Source organism: Saccostrea echinata, unplaced genomic scaffold, assembly GCF_033153115.1.
Source record: "Saccostrea echinata isolate AGI-Se365-2 ecotype Australia unplaced genomic scaffold, CSIRO_AGI_Sech_v1 ptg000001l, whole genome shotgun sequence".
Taxonomy (NCBI): Eukaryota; Metazoa; Mollusca; class Bivalvia; order Ostreida; family Ostreidae; genus Saccostrea; species Saccostrea echinata.
The window spans coordinates 11,048,986-11,069,450 of record NW_026889750.1 but is presented as its reverse complement, the minus strand read 5'-3'; the positions used below and the strand labels follow the sequence as shown (position 1 = coordinate 11,069,450).

At 35.2% G+C, this 20,465-nt stretch overlaps 2 protein-coding genes across 3 annotated transcripts in view; one reads left to right on the top strand and one right to left on the bottom strand.

The window, feature by feature from the left end:
- The window catches only part of LOC133185253 (protein disulfide-isomerase A5-like), a 39,063-nt gene extending 32,497 nt beyond the window's left edge, over positions 1-6,566 (bottom strand). Inside the window, exon 1 of the mRNA XM_061320367.1 lies at positions 6,473-6,566. Coding sequence (XP_061176351.1) covers positions 6,473-6,526 — 54 coding nt within the window. The 5' untranslated portion in view covers positions 6,527-6,566. The remainder of the gene's footprint in view (positions 1-6,472) is intronic.
- A 1,147-nt stretch (positions 6,567-7,713) lies between these two features.
- LOC133185240 (uncharacterized) lies at positions 7,714-19,052 on the top strand. 2 transcript variants are annotated; one of them, XM_061320346.1, is made up of 5 exons: positions 7,714-7,840; positions 9,574-9,668; positions 13,783-14,085; positions 15,575-15,669; positions 16,969-19,052. In XM_061320346.1, exons 2-5 carry the CDS (start codon positions 9,578-9,580, stop codon positions 17,122-17,124), a joined length of 645 nt encoding a protein of 214 aa, XP_061176330.1. In that variant the 5' UTR covers positions 7,714-7,840; positions 9,574-9,577; the 3' UTR covers positions 17,125-19,052. The 2 variants fall into 2 exon arrangements, with proteins under 2 accessions (XP_061176330.1, XP_061176338.1); XM_061320354.1 differs by having other exon boundaries at positions 7,749-7,840; positions 9,577-9,668.
- The last annotated feature ends 1,413 nt before the right edge of the window (positions 19,053-20,465 follow it).

Here is a 20,465-nt window from a genome sequence, read left to right as displayed (position 1 = left end):
AACATCATGCAATAACATTTCCAAATAAGTGATAAAATGTCGTTTAATTCCCAATACCAAGGGCCTGGGCCCCATTTCCAAACATAGGTAATCAAAGATTACGAAGCTCACCTCGACGAATGTTATCTACATCTAAGGCAAATTTCACATCATATTTTTTTTCTAGTTAGGGTACATCCCAAGATCAATGTCCATGCAAGTTTGATTTAATTATAGACCTGCTCAAAAAACTTTTGACCTGTTTAGTAATCAAGAAAATTTTGGTCACTTCCAACATCCAAAGCAAGTCTGGAAGTTTTCATCCTTAGATGCACCATCTATGCAAGTTTAATCATAACAGGCCATAATATTATATAGCTACTCCAAAAAATTACCCTGGTCACTCATCTGGAAAATGTACATCAGATTCAGAATCCAAGGCAAGTCTGGAAGTGTCCATCCCTAGATACATCATCCATGCTAATTTGGTTAAAATATGGCTAAAATTCACTCATGTGGAAAATCTAGGTCAGATCCAGCATTCGAAGCAGGTTGGTTAGTGTACATCCCTAGATGCATCATCCATGAAAGTTTGGTCCAGGTAGGGCTTATAGTTACTTGGAAACGAGACTACTCCTAAATCTAAACCTGGTCTCACATGTGGAAAATCTAGGTCAGATCCAGCATCCGAAGCAAGTGTGGTAGTGTTCATCCCTGGATGCATCATCCATGCAAGTTTGGTCCGGGTAGGGCTTATAGTTACTTGGGAATGGACCTGCTCCTTAAACTTTAACCTGGTCATTCATCTGGAAAATCTAGGTCAGATCCAGCATCCGAAGCAAGTGTGGTAGTGTCCATCCCTAGATGCATCATCCATGCAAGTTTGGTCCAGGTAGGGCTTATAGTTACTTGGGAATGGACCTGCTCCTTAAACTTTAACCTGGTCACTCATCCGGAAAATCTAGTTCAGATCCAGCATCCGAAGCAAGTGTGGTAGTGTCCATCCCTAGATGCATCATCCATGCAAGTTTGGTCCAGGTAGGGCTTATAGTTACTTGGGAATGGACCTGCTCCTTAAACTTTAACCTGGTCACTCATCCGGAAAATCTAGTTCAGATCCAGCATCCGAAGTAAGTGTGGCCATGTCCATCCCTAGATGCATCATCCATGCAAGTTTGGTCCAGGTAGGGCTTATAGTTACTTGGGAATGGACCTGCTCCTTAAACTTTAACCTGGTCACTCATCTGGAAAATCTAGGTCAGATCCAGCATCCGAAGCAAGTGTGGTAGTGTCCATCCCTAGATGCATCATCCATGCAAGTTTGGTCAAGGTAGGGCTTATAGTTACTTGGGAATGGACCTGCTCCTAAAACTTTAACCTGGTCACTCATCTGGAAAATCTAGGTCAGATCCAGCATCCGAAGCAAGTGTGGTAGTGTCCATCCCTAGATGCATCATCCATGCAAGTTTGGTCCAGGTAGGGCTTGTAGTTACTTGGGAATGGACCTGCTCCTAAAACTTTAACCTGGTCACTCATCCGGAAAATCTAGGTCAGATCCAGCATCCGAAGCAAGTGTGGTAGTGTCCATCCCTAGATGCATCATCCATGCAAGTTTGGTCCAGGTAGGGCTTATAGTTACTTGGGAATGGACCTGCTCCTAAAACTTTAACCTGGTCACTCATCCGGAAAATCTAGGTCAGATCCAGCATCCGAAGCAAGTGTGATAGTGTCCATCCCTAGATGCATCATCCATGCAAGTTTGGTCCAGGTAGGGCTTATAGTTACTTGGGAATGGGACTTGCTCCTAAAACTTTAACCTTGGACGCCGACGCTAACGCCGACGCCGACGCCGGGGGTATAGCATAAGCTCATCTCGACTTCGTCGAGGTGAGCTAAAAAGGAGTGGAAAATCCCTGAATGACTATCAGAAATATATTTTGTATAGCTTAATCTCTGGTATAAGCCCATATAGGACAGAACACTGAAAAAAGACAATTCACATGATGTTATTAGTATCTGTATCACATTAAATTGTACATTTCAGTATTCAGATAACAATATCACATAAATCGTCTTTTTTTTTCAGCATCTTGTGATCAACATATGGGTCATAATGTCTGGATATTCTTTTTTTCTGTCCATCTAATCATGGCTATAAACAAAATATCTGCAGTTTGAATTTTTTAGGGTTGATTTATAAAATGAAAAAAATCAAATTTTTGCTTTTAATTTTTGCTTTTTTTGTGGTTCCACTCAGATAGAAATTAATATATTTTCATTCTTGTGATTTATTTACTAATGTATTTATTTTATAGCACTTCAGATCTGATTAAACAAAGAAATTTGCAAAAAGTTAAAAGAAAAATCACAGAGTAACATTTAATTAAGGTCTTTCGTCTTCACGGAAGACCTTATAGTGATTCTACTGTTTCTTATTATTATTATTTTTCCGCCCATCGAATTTTGTGCACGCGATTTCTCAAAGACTACTGGATGGAATTTAATGAAATTTGCAGGAACAATGTGTTGTAATCTGAAGTTATTTTATCCGAGAGATTTTTTGGAAAATCATTTGCGGTGCAAAGTTACAGACCATTTTCTGAATTTAAAAAGACATTTTGTCCGCGGATAATCTCAAGAACGATAAAAGATATCATTGTGAAACTTTCAGGGATTATAGATCGTGAAAAATCCTAGCCGGGACGTGACTTTTCGTTCGTCGTCGATACTTCCGGTCGTTACCGGATGCGAATTTAAAAAGTCGAATTTTCTAACTTTTTTGTTTTTCAAAATTTTTCTTCAATTTTAGTAGGGTTAATAGAGACATTTCTAAAAAGGCTTAATGCATAATTTGTTTAAAAATTGATAAATCCAAACTCTAGATATTCGCATTTTAAAATTTGAAGCAGGTCCAAAATGGCGGCTGTCTCCGTAAACTCCAACGAGCAGGTCGGCACTCGGAGCTCCTCGGGTGGCTGGTACCTCGCACACTCAACGGTATTCTACCATCATAATCCCGATTATGTCTGAATTTTTTTTTTTCATTTTTTAGCTCTTATTTACGCTTCCATCTTTATAAATGATGTTTTTTTCTCTGTGAATCCTGCGCTATTTTCCTTTGTTTTAAATAAATCTTTAAAAATCCTTGCATTTTTGTGAAGGACCCATGTTATATTTTACGGACATTGGTAAGTAAAAGTTTTCCTGAGAAAGAAAAGGTTAAATACATGGGTTTTTTCACTTATTAAATAGTGATTGAGAGTGATCTCCCATGTAGAATTCTCTAAGCGATGAAAACCAATAAAGCATATGTTTACAGAGGTAAACAAAGAGCACGTGTACTTCCTTCAATGGGTAGAATCATCTATACAGCAAGAAAGAAATGGCTTTGTTGTACATTGTATTCAGGAAACAAAGAGCCAACAGGTCGTCATTTACCATAGTTATGCTCAGTATGCTGGGAAAGGCAAAGATGCGACATATGCTGAAAGGTAGACCGACTGAGATCAGTTTCTAGGTTGTATGAAGGAAGCAGCATTTAGTAACTACGAATAAAAATTGAAATAAATCCATGCCAATATTTTTATGACAATGTGTTTCAATCAACAGGTAAAAAACACCAAACTTTTATGAGTAATAGACTTTGAGGAGTAAGCGAAACCATTTGGGTTAAACGCGCCAGTCGTCACTTCCGCTTGTCATAGAAAGTGATCAAAGAAATAAAAAAATTCAACTTTTCTTTTTTAAATTTAAACTTGCATCACTTTATTGCATCTCTTTCACTGTTTTGAAATATGTTAGATTCCACCGGAAAAAAACCGTCAATTTCCGGTTTTAGGAGATAAACTACGCTATTTTTATATTTAACTTTCTCATAAATATTTCTTATCGATAAAGTGCTTGAAATAATTTCATGTATGTTGTAGGTACTGCAAATGTCTAGAGAAAAGTCAGAAATTTTTATCAAATTCACTTCCGATCGTGTGTTTACCTTCCTCAAAATTAGAATTTGTTCTCACAATATTGCTCGGCAACAGTAAACGACTGAAGTCTAAAACTTTCAGGACTGATAGTCAGTCATCAGATTATTTGAATCGTGAGAAAATCTTGTATCTCCGTTACTTCTGGTCGTGATAGGAAGTGATACAAAAAAGTGAATGGTTAATGGTTAGCACGTTGGATTTTCACGCTGACTACCAGGGTTAAATCTCCAGAGTGTCTGAATTTCTTTTATCACTTTTTCAGCTTGAATTTTCGCTTTTATTTTCAGAATCGGACGGAAGACCTCTCATTGCTCGCAATGAGTTTCTAGTACATTCTATAATTCTCTTATCCCCACTATCTGAAAAGAATTATAAAATTTTTATGTAATGAAACAATTAAACCCCTTCTTGGGTTCCATTGAAATTTGAAGGCCATGAATATTGAAGGTTACATGCATGCATTACTCTGAAACTGTGTAGCCATTTTGTCCTTCAGAGAAATGTTAATATATAACTAATACTAGCATCCAGATTAACAATGCTCAATTGTACATTTGGTTGCTACAGCTATGTTTGATTGTGTTTAATAGTTGTTCTGACATCATGTTGAATGAAATATAATAAAGCTTCGATAATTTCTTTGAAAAACTGTCAGAGAATAAAATAATTTATGCAGATTTATGAACAAAGTTTCCCAACAATTATTATTAAGGTCTTCCGTCTTCAGTGGAAGACCTTCTTGTTATTCTTAGGTTTCTTTTTCACTTTTATTATTATTGTTTTTTTTCTTACCGAATTTGTGCACGCGATTTCTCGAAAACGGCTCGATGGATTTCTATGAAACTTTCAGGACTTATGTAACATCAGTTGAACCTTATGCCTTTTTTTCCGTTTTGATGACGTCACTTCCGGTCTGGAGATATTGCCGATTTAATGGTTATCGAAGGGTCGGGTTGTCTCCAGATTTTCTCATATACGGCTTTAGTTAGAAACATGAAACTTTCAGGTATGGTAGACCTATGTCTGTAGATATGCATAACGCATTTCATTTTTACCGGAAGTGCCGCACCTTGGTGCTCGCTATGGCCCGAAAAAAGTCCTATCGGGAATTTTAAATTTTCTAACACTTTTTCTATAATATCTTTTTACCTGTAAATATTTTGTTTAAACATATAGAACAAAAGTTGTGTAGAATGTTACGATCCTTCAAATGATACCAACAATAAGGGCCTGGCCCCTAACATTAGGGAGCTAGAGGGGCCAAAAGTGTTTTCCTGATATCTCAAAAAGTATTGAGAATTTGTATAGCTTCGTAGAAGGAAAGTTGTTCAAAATGATAAGCAGCAGCGAAGGAGACCATTAAAAGTCGTCAAAATGACGTCACTTCCGGTCACACCGAGAGTAATGGTAAATGGCTCATATTTGCATATATGACCGTAGAAGTCTCTCGATCTCAATCTCATCTCCCTCAAATTTAGACGGAAGACTTATTTGTTGCTTTGCAACAAGCTCGTCTAGTTTTATAATTATTTTTGTTACACAAAACAATGAAAATGTAGCGCGATATTATACAGGCATTTATCTAGATATCTCATTTGACTACCCTTTTCATGTAAAGGGGAAAAATGAGAATGATTGCTCAACATTAGCGCTGGGGCGTGATATATATAATAGGTTTCCCGAGTCATTCCCCCTTGGAAATTTTCAGATAAATGTAGCACAAATCTGCATTATGAAAGCTTATCTTGATTCATTGGTAGAACTATTATAAATAAATATATTTTAAATGTTATGTATGTTTAATCAGGAAAAATTCGAAAAATAAAAGGGGAATTTTGACACTTTTTCCAAAAGGGAAAGGTACCATTCATCGATAGTTAAAACAACGTTGATTAATCCTTGATTAACCTAGATATAACATCAAATATTGTGAACATGGGTTTGTGACTTTGTAAAGATCTACAAACCAATGAGTGTCTCATCCATCCCATTAAAGTTCTGTTGCAAAATGAAATGAAGATGACATATTGTTTAAATTTATACAATGAGACCATGGAAAATGTTTAAATATATAGAAAAAATCAAGCACACTAGAGACATACTATTTCTCCATAAATTTTGAACAATTTATTTTCGAAATTATTCAAATTATTATTCCAATGACATTTCTATCCCCCCCCCCCCCCCTCCTTTTCCCTTATTCTTGAAAGTATGATGTAAAAAAAAAATCATGCAAAACATGAAAAGAAAAATTTATATTTGTGCATTATACAGTTTATTTAATTAAGATGCAGTTAAGTCATGTAAATAAAATATCAAAATTTGTAGTGTTCATCCATTTCAAACGAAATGACAATAAATAGAGTAAATTCGAACTTTACTTTTCTACCAACGTTACGATGTTCACGATCTTAATTGTGCAGAAAAAACCCACCGGAATAAAATTCATTTTACTTATAATCGAGTTATGTTTGTCATACTTTAAATCAATTACTCAATAGAATGCATACCACAATAGCGAGCCAAAATAATGAAAACTTCATCTTCCAGTTCGCATGCCACATCACCGGCGTAACGTAATTTGTAATGGTAAATCTCGATGTATTCCGAGGCATCTAAGTTACTGATACTACTAATTTACGAACATATGACTACAAATGCCTGCTCAACCTGATTTGAATTTTCTCTTGTATTTACATAATCTTAATTATATTTAAAGATGCTAATGTTAATGACAAGTTCTTTAAAAAAGTAGACTTGTACCTATACCGTGTCTATGAATATTTAAAAAAAAATCAACTAAATAAAATTGATGACCTGAAATAACACTGTCCCAGAAAGTGATATATATAAGCAGAGACAATGTCTCTGATAAAGGATGAAGGCAAAAAGGGAGAATTTGAACATTACAAAAGGTCTACAATTTGGCTGAGATATTTGATATATGCATTGATATTTACAACCAAAATAGCTCCAAAAATTTATAACAATCCAAGTAGTGTATCCAATTTTTTGTTCTCACTGAAATATTACTGAAGATTATTTTCGCCCTTTACACTGGCAATCAATTTGGAACTGTTTTAAAATCGCCCAGAAACAGTTTTGTTTAAGAGATGATGCTTATTACTTTGAATTCGTGCTGTTTTAAATTCGCCCTCTTGCGACGAGGGCAAAAGGAGCGAAAATAAAACGGGGGGGGGGGGGTATATACAAGGTTATTTTCGCCCCATGTTATTTTCACACTTGCAAAATTTTTTTACGTACAGTATTTAATTCACCCAACGACAGAAGTGTTTAAGAGATAATGTTGTCTTCTTTGAATTTGCCCTATTTTAAAATTCGCCATCTTCCGACGAAGACGAAAGGGGCGAAAATAAAGCGGGCGAAAATTTCCATGTATATATACAGTAATGAATCAGCAGAAAATTTGTTGAGATATCAAAAGTACCCGATATTCATTCATTCATTTATTGTCAAACTATACTTATGTATAAATACATAATTTATTTATCAAAAAATATTTTAAAATTCAAAAAAAAATTTTGAAAGCCAGACAATTAATTAACACATTGGCAGGGTATATTTATGTGGTTTGCCCCAGTATGTAAATAAATGTTTACATGAAAATAAATCATGTGCTGAAAGCAGTGGGCTTAATTAAGCCCCTATGGTTATAGAAAGGGAGAATAATTTGAGTTTTTCCACCTTCTGCGCATTGCACAATTTTCATGTTATTAGTTTATACCCTCTTGGAAGTCCTCTCACTTTTTCCATGTTCCACGACACGCTCAGCTCTGTCGGAATAGAGGCACTCTGAAATGCGACTTTTGTTTCAAAGAATTTATTATTAGTTTGCCTTTTACATGAGCTTGGTAAAGGTATGGCTTGGGTTTTTTTTTCAATCCTATGAAAATACGTCGTTAGGCCCTAAATAACCACTTTCACTATTCAATGAAACGGAATATTTTAATCAGACGACAACAACAGTTATAAAATAATTGCTTTTTGCCTTCTGCATTTATACTCAAGTTAAATACTATATGAAATGGCATTTTATAGAATTTCTTTGCTCAATAGAATATTGCAAAAGAGTTCGAATGTTAGTACGGAAGCCCTGGAGGGACATTGACTTATTTCTTAGGTGTTTTGACTTAGTTCTTATAACTTAATTGTTAATTCTTGTTATTCTAAATTTGTTATCACACATTTACTCAACCCAAAACGTGGTGTGAAAGATGTAGGCTACGTGTAGTTTCAGAAAAGAAGAAGGTAATATTTTGTCTTTGAATTTATTAGATAAAATAGTAGTTATGTTCATGTGTTCAATCATTATGCAAACTGGAAGTTACAAATAAGAATTAAGAAATAACTATTAAGTAACAAGAAATAACAATTAACAAATAAAAATTAAGTTGTTACAAAAAAGTTGCAAGATAAGAATTTAGTGGCCACAACAGTACTGGACCTTAAACCACAATTAATCAATCAAAAACCACAGTTAAACTAGGAGTAAACATATCATTTTAATAATACACGTAAGCCAAGCCACATGTTCTCCATAGCTATGTTACACTTAGTTATAACCAGCAACAAAAAAGTCGTAACAAATAAGTTACAACAAATAAGTTAAAACAAATAAGTCATAACAAGTAAGTCAATGTCCCTCCAGGGCTTCCGTATGTTAGCCTAAATTCGTGAATTTATGCCAAGTATGTATTTATTTATTTTTACAAAATGAAAATACTATATTTTTTCATCTGTAAAGAAAAAAGTTTTGATATGTTAAAACATAGATAATACGGAGTGTCTAACATGAATATAACATATACATATCATCTTTGTCACACAGGCACTCCCCAACTGTTAAAAAAAAAATCTTCTATACTATAAACTAGATATATTTTTTTAACAGTTAGCTTGGGAGTGCAGATGCTAAATGTCGTGTGATGTCCTAAGTGCCACCTATACATCAAAATATTAAGATTGATGTGAAAGGTCAACCAGCAATGCAGATTTTTTTTTCCCCAAATTTTTTTAAAAGACAAAATTCTGATCTTAAGAATTGAATAACATCTGCAAATCTTTGCCATGGTCTTTTTTGAATGACCCGTAGCTTTAATTCAGTTTTTGTAATGTATATATACACACTGTCGGCGTGTGATGATGACCGATCATCCTTTACCTGTCAAAAAATTTTATTGGTCTTTTGTCTCTTTTAAACTATTAAAAGGGAACATAATTCATTTTAAAAACAAATTTCACCAATTAAGGTAATTGTAGCAGCAAAAATGTTACCCTTAGGATGATGTCATTACTAAATGAATAAATTAATATAAAAAATCCTTAATTTCATTAGAGATATAACAGGTTATGTGTATCCCTTCCCCTTCTCCTCCCTCCAAATGTGTTTTCAAGATTCCATTTAGTATTGAATTTGTGTAGCACCATTCAGATAGGCATGAGTATTTTACTTTATATTTTTCTGCTTGAAATTGACCAGTATTGGTGTATATAAATTTAGAAGAACTATGTAGACATACTTGACCAGGTTATATATATATATAACCGGGTTGCTGTTTTAGAATGCATTAATATTTTTAAATTTTGTTAACAGTATGTCAGAGAACAAGAATGCAGGCTCTAACAGAAAGGAGCGACGGTTTTCCTGGTGGAGTGAACAGAGAAAGAAAGATAAGAAAAGAGAAGGTACAAAAGGGAATGTCAAAAAGGGAGTCAGCATTCTTAATGAACCATGGTGAACTGTGTACATTTATTATGTAGAAATATGAAGAGACATATTTCACAAGCAGGTCTTCTTAAAAATGCTTATTCAGTAATCAATATTTTTTTGTTTGAAAAATTTGCTAGTACAGGACTAGTGGGGTAATAGTCACAAAATATGCAAAAGTTGATGTTTTCTACCAAGCCTTAATCTGTCAGTATGTATGCCGTAAGTGCAGTAATTGAAATGTTCCTTTTTTCTTTTAGAATCCAGATAAACTACCCCGGTAGACTGTATTATGATTATTTAGAACATGCTTGTGTATAGCCACAGTTTGCATCTATTAATATCAATTATGACTACAAAGCTGAAGTAATGACTGAATATGATTGAATTCATAGCCCTTTTTAAAAAAAAAAATTAGTGATATTTATGCCCTGTTCACACGGAGAGTTTATAGGTAATTCCAATTACCGGTAAACATAATTACTGTGAACTGAATTTTGAACCCTAATGAGAATTAGTTTCATTCATTACTGCACATCAAATTGCTTCGCATTATCTCTGTGTGAATGATAAGCAAGGCTAATTTAATTAAATTTTGAAGCATGTGTAATAGCAAAATTAAGTCACAAGCCACATGTCGATAGTCAGATATACATAGCTATGCTATTTTTGAGTGAAAAACAAAGGAATATTAAGTTTATCACTAAAATGTGTACAGACACTATGACATTATGTCAGATGTATATTTGCTCTTAGGGATGGGTATTGCCAAAAATTTTGTATCGCAATATATCACGATTGTCTCAAAAATATCACGATAATATCATGATATTTTTACACATAATTTTTACTATGATTTTAAATGAATTTCCATGATTTTTCTAACAAATATAATTTGAAAACATAACTTAACTTTTTTTATTTTATTTATACATTAATAAAGCATGTTTGGATGCTAGGATGCTGTTGTTTTAATGTTTGACAACTTTTTTTTTACAATTCCTGTAATTGCAATTCAAGAGTTTATAATAAAAAATTAATAATTTTCGGAATTTATAATTACATACTAAAAACCAGTATTTTAGTCTCCGTATCACGATACATATCGCGCAATAAAAAATCACGATATACCGGTATACCGATAAAATTGCACATCCCTAATTGCTCTGCATAAGATGCAAAGGTGTTTTGCAAATGAATTCATTATAATAGCCTTACTTGGAAGTAAAATTTTAATTCCCATTAGTTCACTTCGCATTAACTGTCAGGTGAACACAATTTAATTGGCATTATTTTACTCCACATTAGTTTACTGTGAATTAAATATTTAATGTGCATTCATGTGAATGGGGCATTACATTCTGAGAGACAAAGGGTTGAAGGTTAGGGGCGTGCCTTGTCTTTGATATAATTTGTTGCAATTTTTAGCTCACCTGAACGGAAGGCTCAAGTGAGCTTTTCTGATCAAAAGTCCATTGTATCTCGTTGTCATCGTTAAAATTTCACATTTTCATCTTCACAAGAACCACTGGACCAATTTCAACTAAACTTGGCACAGAGTATCTTTGGGTAAAGGGAATTCAAGTTTATTCAAATAAAGGGCCACACTCTCTTCCAAAGGGAGATAACTAAGAAAATAGTGAAAATTGGTAAAAATCCTCTCAAGAACCATAAAGCCAGAATAGATGAAAATTATGTGAAAGCTTTTTTACATAATATAAATTCAAGTTTGTTCAAAACATGAACCCCTGGGGGCAGGGTGGGGCCACGATGGGCAATCAAATTTTTACGTAGGTATACATATGAAAAATCTTTAAAAATCTTCTTCTCAAGAACAGTAAAGGAATGATTAGACATATTTATATGGAAGCATCCTCAGGTAGTTTACATTCAACATTGTTCAAATCATGACCCCTAGGAGTAGGGAAGGGCCAAGGGGGTTAGGGTTAGGCCATAATTGGTGATCAAAGTTTTACATGAGAATACATAGGATGAATCGTTAAGATCTTCTTCCCAAGAATATCAAATGCATGATTAGTTATATTAATTCAGAAGCATCCTCAGGCAATGTATATTCAAATTTAAATCATGTCCACTGGGCGTAGGGCAGGGCCACAAATAGAAGAATTCAAGTGTGAATGAATCAAGCCCCCCAACCCTTTCATGGATGGAGTGGGGGGGGGGTATGTGATTACTTATATATTTAACTTCTTCAATACTTGAGTGATTTCTGCTTTTTTTCTAGCCAATGTGCTCAGGTGACTGGGTGAGCAATGTGGTCCATGGGCCTCTTGTTCCCTTATGGTTCCTTTTTAAGAGGAAACCATAAAAGGATCAAGAGGCCCTTGGGCCACATCACTCACCCAGTCACCTGAATATGTTTCTTTCTTTTTTAGCTCACCTCGACGAAGTCGAGATGAGCTTATGCTATACCCCCGGCGTCGGCGTCGGTGTCGGCGTCGGCGTTAGCGTCGGCGTCCCAGGTTAAAGTTTTAGGAGCAAGTCCCATTCCCAAGTAACTATAAGCCCTACCTGGACCAAACTTGCATGGATGATGCATCTAGGGATGGACACTACCAAACTTGCTTCGGATGCTGGATCTGACCTAGATTTTCCAGATGAGTGACCAGGTTAAAGTTTTAGGAGCAGGTCCATTCCTTAGTAACTATAAGCCCTACCTGGATCAAACTTGCATTGATGATGCATCTAGGGATGGACACTACCACACTTGCTTCAGATGCTGGATCTGACCTAGATTTTCCGGATGAGTGACCAGGTTAAAGTTTTAGGAGCAGGTCCATTCCCAAGTAACTATAAGCCCTACCTTGACCAAACTTGCATGGATGATGCATCTAGGGATGGACACTAACACACTTACTTCGGATGCCGGATCTGACCTAGATTTTCCAGATGAGTGACCAGGTTAAAGTTTTAGGAGCAGGTCCATTCCCAAGTAACTATAAGCCCTACTTTGACCAAACTTGCATGGATGATGCATCTAGGGATGGACATGGCCACACTTACTTCGGATGCTGGATCTGACCTAGATTTTCCAGATGAGTGACCAGGTTAAAGTTTTAGGAGCAGGTCCATTCCCAAGTAACTATAAGCCCTACCTTGACCAAACTTGCATGGATGATGCATCTAGGGATGGACACTACCAAACTTGCTTCGGATGCTGGATCTGACCTAGATTTTCCAGATGAGTGACCAGGTTAAAGTTTTAGGAGCAGGTCCATTCCCAAGTTACTATAAACCCTACCCAGACCAAACTTGCATGGATGATGCATCCAGGGATGGACACTACCACACTTGTTCAGATGCTGGATCTGATCTAGATTTTCCACATGTGAGACCAGGTTTAGATTTAGGAGTAGTCTCATTCCCAAGTAACTATAAGCCCTACCTGGACCAAACTTTCATGGATGATGCATCTAGGGATGTACACTAACCAACCTGCTTCGAATGCTGGATCTGACCTAGATTTTCCACATGAGTGAATTTTAGCCATATTTTAACCAAATTAGCATGGATGATGTATCTAGGGATGGACACTTCCAGACTTGCCTTGGATTCTGAATCTGATGTACATTTTCCAGAAGAGTGACCAGGGTAATTTTTTTGGAGTAGCTATATAATATTATGGCCTGTTATGATTTAACTTGCATAGATGGTGCATCTAAGGATGAAAACTTCCAGACTTGCTTTGGATGTTGGAACTGACCAAAATTTTCTTGATTACTAAACAGGTCAAAAGTTTTTTTGAGCAGGTCTATAATTAAATCAAACTTGCATGGATATTGATCTTGGGATGTACCCTAACTAGAAAAAAAATATGATGTGAAATTTGCCTTACATGTAGATAACATTCGTCGAGGTGAGCTTCGTAATCTTTGATTACCTATGTTTTTTAATTTTAAAATAGACTTAAAATATTTAAAGTTTTTATTTTTAATTTAAAAATACTTAACTTCTAACTCAATCTTAAAGCATTTTTTAAACAAACATGTACTTAACTTGGTTTAGCCTGATAACAGAAAAAACTAGTATGCATCTGTGTTTCCTCTGTTTACAGACAGAGTTCTTTTACAGGTTTGAGGAAAAGCACCCTTACTGTCCGACCATCACTGTACACAGAAACCAAAATAATAACACAGGAAATCAACAGTAAACCAAGGTCAGTCAACCACACCAGGGCCAAAAAGAAACCAGTCAATGACGAAAAGAACAATAAGATAAACAAAACCAAGCCAGTCAAAACCGAACCAAAAACCGAACCAGAATCTGGAGAACCTAGTCCGTCCAAACTTATGCCTCAGAAGTATGTCTTGTTTGTTGGCAATCTACCATACACAATAACTAAAGAACAACTAGAGGAGCATTTCAGGAAAACAGGTGGGAGAGGCAAAGCTACAGTTTTTAGCTCACCTGAGCTGAAGGCTCAAGTAAGCTTTTCTGATCGAAATATGTCCCTTGTCTGTCATCGTTGTTGTTGTTGTCGTAAACTTTTCACATTTTCCTCTTCTTCTCAAGAACCACTTGGCCAATTTCAACCAAACTTACCATAAAGTATCCTTGGGTAAAGGGGATTCAAGTTTGTTCAAATGAAGGGCCACACCTTATTCCAAGGGGAGATAATTATGAATTTGTGAAAAATTTATGGCATCATTTTAAAATCTTCTTCTCAAGAACCACTGTGCTAGAAAATATGAAACTTAAGTGGAAGCATCCTCAGGTAGTGTAGATTCAGATTTGTTCAAATCATGACCCCCGGGGTTAGGATGGGGCCACAATGGGCGATCAAAGTTTTACATAGGAAACATAGAAAAAATCTCTAAAAATCTTCTTCTCAAGAACAGAAAAGCCATGATTGGTTAGATTTAAATGGATGCATCCTCAGGTAGTGTGGAATATAGTTTTTTCAAATCATGACCCCCAGGGGTAGGGTGGGGCCACAATGGGTGATCAAAGTTTTGCATACATAGAAAAAATCTTTAAAAATCTTTTTCTCAAGAACAGCAAAGCTGTGATTAGTCATATTTATATGGAAGCATCCTCAGTAGTGTAGAATCAAGTTTTTTTTCAAATCATGACCCTCAGGGGTATGGTGGGGCCACAATGGGCGATCAAAGTTTTACATAGAAATACATAGGAAAAAATCTTTAAAAATCTTCTTCTTAAGAACAGCAAAGCCATGAGTAGTCATATTTATGTGGAAGCATCCTCATTAGTGTAGAATCACGTTTGTTCAAATCATGACCCCCGGGGGTAGGGTGGGGCTACAATGGGCGATCAAAGTTTTACATAGGAATACATAGAAAAGATCTTTAAAATTCTTCTCAAGAACAGCAAAGCCATGATTGGTAAGAATAATATAAGAGCATCCTCAGGTAATGTAGATTCAAATTTGTCCAAATCATGACACCCAGCAGGAGTATAGAGGGGCCATACTGAACTGATTTCTACTTTTTTCCTAGCCAAAGTGCTCAGGTGAGCGATATGGCCCTTGGGCCTCTTGTTTTAAACTTATATGAATAATTTGTACAAAATTTGATTCTATTTTACTTTGTCTCTTTGGAGGAAGACCAAAATGGTGAAATCAAGATTTTGTATTAATTAGACTTCTTGTAAATATATGAACCAAATAAGCCATAATTTTCAGCTACTCTTAACATAAGCTATGTTGTAAATGTATATATGAGAATAGCATAATTGAACAGTTGGAACTGCTAACCTAGAAATTCAAATGACCTATTGCTTATCCATAACATTGGCCTTGCCTGAAAGATTGTTTCTTTAATATTATAAGGTAATTGTAACATATACAAATACATGTATTAGGTATAATTTGATCATTTATTATCAGTCTTTGATTAATTTTTAGGTGGTGTGAAAGCTATAAGAATTCCAAGAGAGAAAGGGACTGGGAAGAGTAAAGGGTTTGCATATGTTGAACTCAAAGACAGGATAAGCCATGGAGTGAGTATTAGGTCCCAAGGCTGGAAGAATAGGGTACCTGGGCTGGAAGTATAGTTAAAATCCACTTGTGATGTCATTCTTTTGATTGAGTGCTCCATTACTTTTCAGGAATGGAGAGTTGCAATTTACATTGAAGATGGTTATGTATAAATTCTCCTTCCCGTACCTCTACTTGGGCAAGAACTTAGAACATTTTATAAAGTTTTGATAATACATGTATTTTCATTTAAGAAAAAGTGTAGTCTTCCATCCTTCTGACTGTCCATCTGTCACACTTTGCATTTAGCTCAATTTCAAAGGAACTATTCAAAATGTTTTTATCAAACCATAAGAAACGTTCTTATATGAATTACAGGAATTTCTTTGCGGTTGAAAGTAAAAAGGATCATAAAATCTAAAATTTAGGAATCAAATATAATCTGTTAAAACTAAAAAGATAGTGGTCAGTATTTAACACTGGAACAAAAAGTTCCCCTTTGATTTTGAAGTTAATGTGAAAGAATCATTCATGCCATAATTTTTGTTAAATTTCCTAATGCAGCTATTTGATTTCTCCTACCTTTGTGTGTTTTTTAGCTCACCTGAGCTGAAAGCTCAAGTGAGCTTTTCTGATCAACCATTGTCCGTCGTCCGTCTGTCTAGCTGTCTGTCCATCTGTAAACTTTCATATTTTCAACTTTTTCTCAAGAACTGGGTCAATTTTAACCAAAGTTGGTGCAAAGCATCCTTGGGTAAAGGGGAGTTTAAATTGCTAAAATGAAGGGCCAAGCTCACTTACAAGGGGAGATAATCAAGAAAAGAAAAAAATAGGGTGGGGTCATTAAATCTTCTTCTCAAGAACCACTGGGCCAGAAAAGCTGAAACTTATATATAAGCATCCTGGGGTAGTGTAGATTCCAAATTGTTTATATCATGACCCCCGGTGGTAGGGTGGGGCCACAATGGGGAATCCAATTTTTACATTGAAATATATAGGAAAAATCTTTAAAAAAGCTTCTTCTCAAGAACCACTGGGCCAGAAAAGCTGAAACATGTGGAAGCATCCTGGGGTAGTGTAGATTCTAAATTGTTCAAATCATGACCCCTGGGGGTAGGGTGGGGCAACAATAGGTATTACAAGGGGGAAAATCTGGTGAAGAACAGCAAGGCCAAAGTTACTCAGGTTAGCTTTGTGGCCCATGGGCCTCTTTTTTCAGATTGCTGTAAGGTTTCTTGGATTTCTCCTACCTTTTTATAATTTTTTTTTAGATAGCCTTAAGGTTGGTTTGATTTCTCCTACCTTTGTATTTTATTTTTTAGATAGCCTTAAGGTTGCACCATACAACACTGGCTGGTCGTAAGATAAATGTCGAGTTCACGTCTCAGGGTGGAGGAAAAAGTGAACAACGGAAAGAAAAACTCAAACTTAAAAACCTGAAGCTTGCAAAAATGAAAATGCCTCTCAAGAATTCATGATCTCATGTGAAAGATTAATTAATCTCATGCAAATGACTCATTAAGCTTGTGTGGATGGCAGTTCCTGTTCTCAAATTGTGAAATATGTAGAGAAAATGGCCATAGAAGTGTGAAAAGTGTGGTTATTTTTAGGAGATTAACTTTTGACTTTGGTGTGTTCGTATGTCTACATGCAGGTCGTTAACTCTTCAGAGCAGGTACACTGTATAATAGTTCTCATAAACATATTTTCAGATTTAAGCCACTAGCTAAGCTTTAAATGTATACAACCGAAGACCAAGGCTTCACTGCAGTAATCACTGTTTGAGCTAAAATTATGAATTTTGATAACCAGAATCAATTAAACAACTGAATGAGTGTTCTTCTATTGATAAGCTCTTTGTATACTGTGTATACATGTACATTGCATTATCATATACAAAAAATGTAAGTGCAACACTTCTGATGTTTATGTTTGGAACTTACCAATTACAAGTTAAGTACATGTACATCAAAATTACAGCAAAACTATTATATGCAGGAATACACACAATTTTGTTTGGAAAACATTGTTCTTTTAGCTCACCTGAGCCGAAGGCTCAAGTGAGCTTTTCTGATCAAAATTTGTCCGTTGTCTGTTGTCGTTGGCATTGTTGTCGTCGTCATTAACTTTTCACGATTTCATCTTCTTCTCCAGAACCACTTGGCCAATTTTGATCAAACTTGCCACAAAGCATCCTTGGGTGAAGGGGATTCAACTTTCTTCAAATAAAGGTCCACACCCTCTTTCAAGGGGAAATAACTAAGAAATAATGAAAATTTATGTGTGGGTTGTTTTAAAAATCTTCTTCTCAAGAACCACTGGGCCAGGAAAGTTGATATGGAAACATCTGAAGTTAGTGTTGATTCAAGTTTATTCAAATCATGACCCCTGGGGGTAGGACGGGGCCACAGTGGATGATCAATTTTTACATAGGAATACATAGGAAAAATCTTTAAAAATCTTCTTATCCAGAACCACTGGGCCAGGAAAGATGAAACTTATACGGAAACATCCTCAGGTAGTGTAGATTCAAGTTTGTTCAAACCATCACCCCTTGGGGTAGGGGGCGGGGCCACAATGGACAATGGACGATCAAAGTTTTACATAGGAATACATAGTGAAAATCTTTAAAAATCTTCTTCTCAAGAACAGCAGAGCTATGATTAAACATATTTATATGGAAGCATCCTCAGTAAGTGTAGATTCTAGTTTGTTCAATACATCCCCCCTTCCATTAGGGGTAGGTTAAAACCACTTATAAAATACTGAACTCCTAGCCAAATGCTCAGGTGAGCGATGTGGCCCATGGACCTCTTGTGTTAATATTGGCTGTTGGTGCATTTTACTGAACATTTGGTGCTTAGACCTTTACATAAAATTGTGAATATTTTAAAATCTTGGAGAATATTTATGAAAAGCAGAGTATTATAAACTGCTAATTCTCCAAGTTCATTTATTTTCACACTTTTTGTATGCAAAATCATATTCTTTATGAATGATTTTACTTGTTGTGAATCAAATATACATATATTTTACTGTCAAGTTTGGAAGCAATTTTAATGAACTATTGTGTGCTGGGAACAACTGGCTGATTGAAAATTTTTGTTAATCTGTTTTGTGAATTTAAAAAATGGTCACAATGTGATGTGTGGGTAGACTTGCAATACATGATTTATTAATGATTGAATTTTAGGAAAGATAAATTGATTCCTTTTTTATGATAACATACACAAGTTCTTTAAACTGGTGAATGGGAAAGAAAGTAGATTTGTTTTTGTTAGGTATGTTAAATATGAATTGAAATAAATTGTTTCATTGTATGAAATTGTTACACATCTAAGTGTGGAAAGTACGGCATGTATTTATTTAATATTTATTAGGATTTAAATTAAATGGTAAAAACTAATATACTTCTAGTGATTATCTATTTGTCTATTTTGATGAATTGAGCATATTCAGATATAGAATAGTGAAGAGGTATACTTGGTGTGGATTGTGTGGGTACTTTAGCCACTTTTTTTATTTGTTGCTTTTCAGACTTTTTTCCAAAATATCAGGTCGTTGTGTTGGTAAAAAATTATCTTAAATATTCAGATATAGCCACAAGATTCCAGAAGTAGGTCATGGTGACCTACTTTTTGGTAAACATACTCCGAGACCCCTAAATATCTCAACTGACAAAGTCTGATGATTTTAAGTCTTATTATTTGAAAAAAGTTAGATATTGCCTTGAAATTCTGAAAGTAGGTCATGTGACCTACTTTTAAGTGGACACATTCTGAGGACTCAAAATACATCAACTGACTAAGTTTTATGATTTTAAGCCAATCTGTACCCGAAATATTTAAATATAGCCATAAAATTTCAAAAGTAGGTCACTGTGACCTACTTTTCAGTTGACATACTCCTAGGACCCAAGATGCATCAACTGACAAAGTTTTATAATTCTAAGCCAATTAGTACCTGAAATATTTAATTATAGTCATAAAATTTCAAAAATAGGTCACTTTGACCTACTTTCAGTTGATGTACTCTGAGGACCCAAGATGCATCAACTGACAAAGTTTGATAATTCTAAGCCAATTATAATTAGTACCTGAAATATATAATTATAGTCATAAAATTTCAAAAGTAAGTCACAGTGACCTACTTTTCAGTTAACATACTCCAAGGACCCAAGATGCATCAACTGACAAAGTTTGATGATCATAGGCCTTAAAGTGTCCAAAATATGTCTCTTAAGCAATTGGAAAATGAATGCCTGCAAAATTCAAAAAGTAGGTCACTGTGACCTACTTTTTCAAAAATATGTTTAAAGGCCCCAAGATGCATCAACTTACTGGGTTTGATGATTCTAAACCTCTCAGTATCTGAAATAATGAACTTAAATATTTGAAAAAAAAAGATGAGCCATATAATTCAAAAAGTAGGTCACAGTGACCCACTTTTCAGTTGACATACTCCAAGGACCCAGGATGCATCAACTGACAAAGTTTGATGATCATAGGTCTTAAAGTGTCCAAAATATGCCACCTAAACAATTTGAAAATGAATGCCTGCAAATCAAAAAGTAGGTCACTGTGACCTTCTTTGAGTCAACATGATATGAGGTCCTAAGATGCATCAACTGACAAGATTTGATGATCCTAGTCCCTATAGTAAGCAAAATATCAAAGATTTAACAAAATATAATTTTTTGTCAACTTTGAAGTGACCTTGAGACCAGGCATTTTGTCTCAGGGTGATGCCTTGAACAATTTTCAATATACAACATATTCTCACCCTTGTATGCAAGTTTGGCGACAATATACCCAGTGGT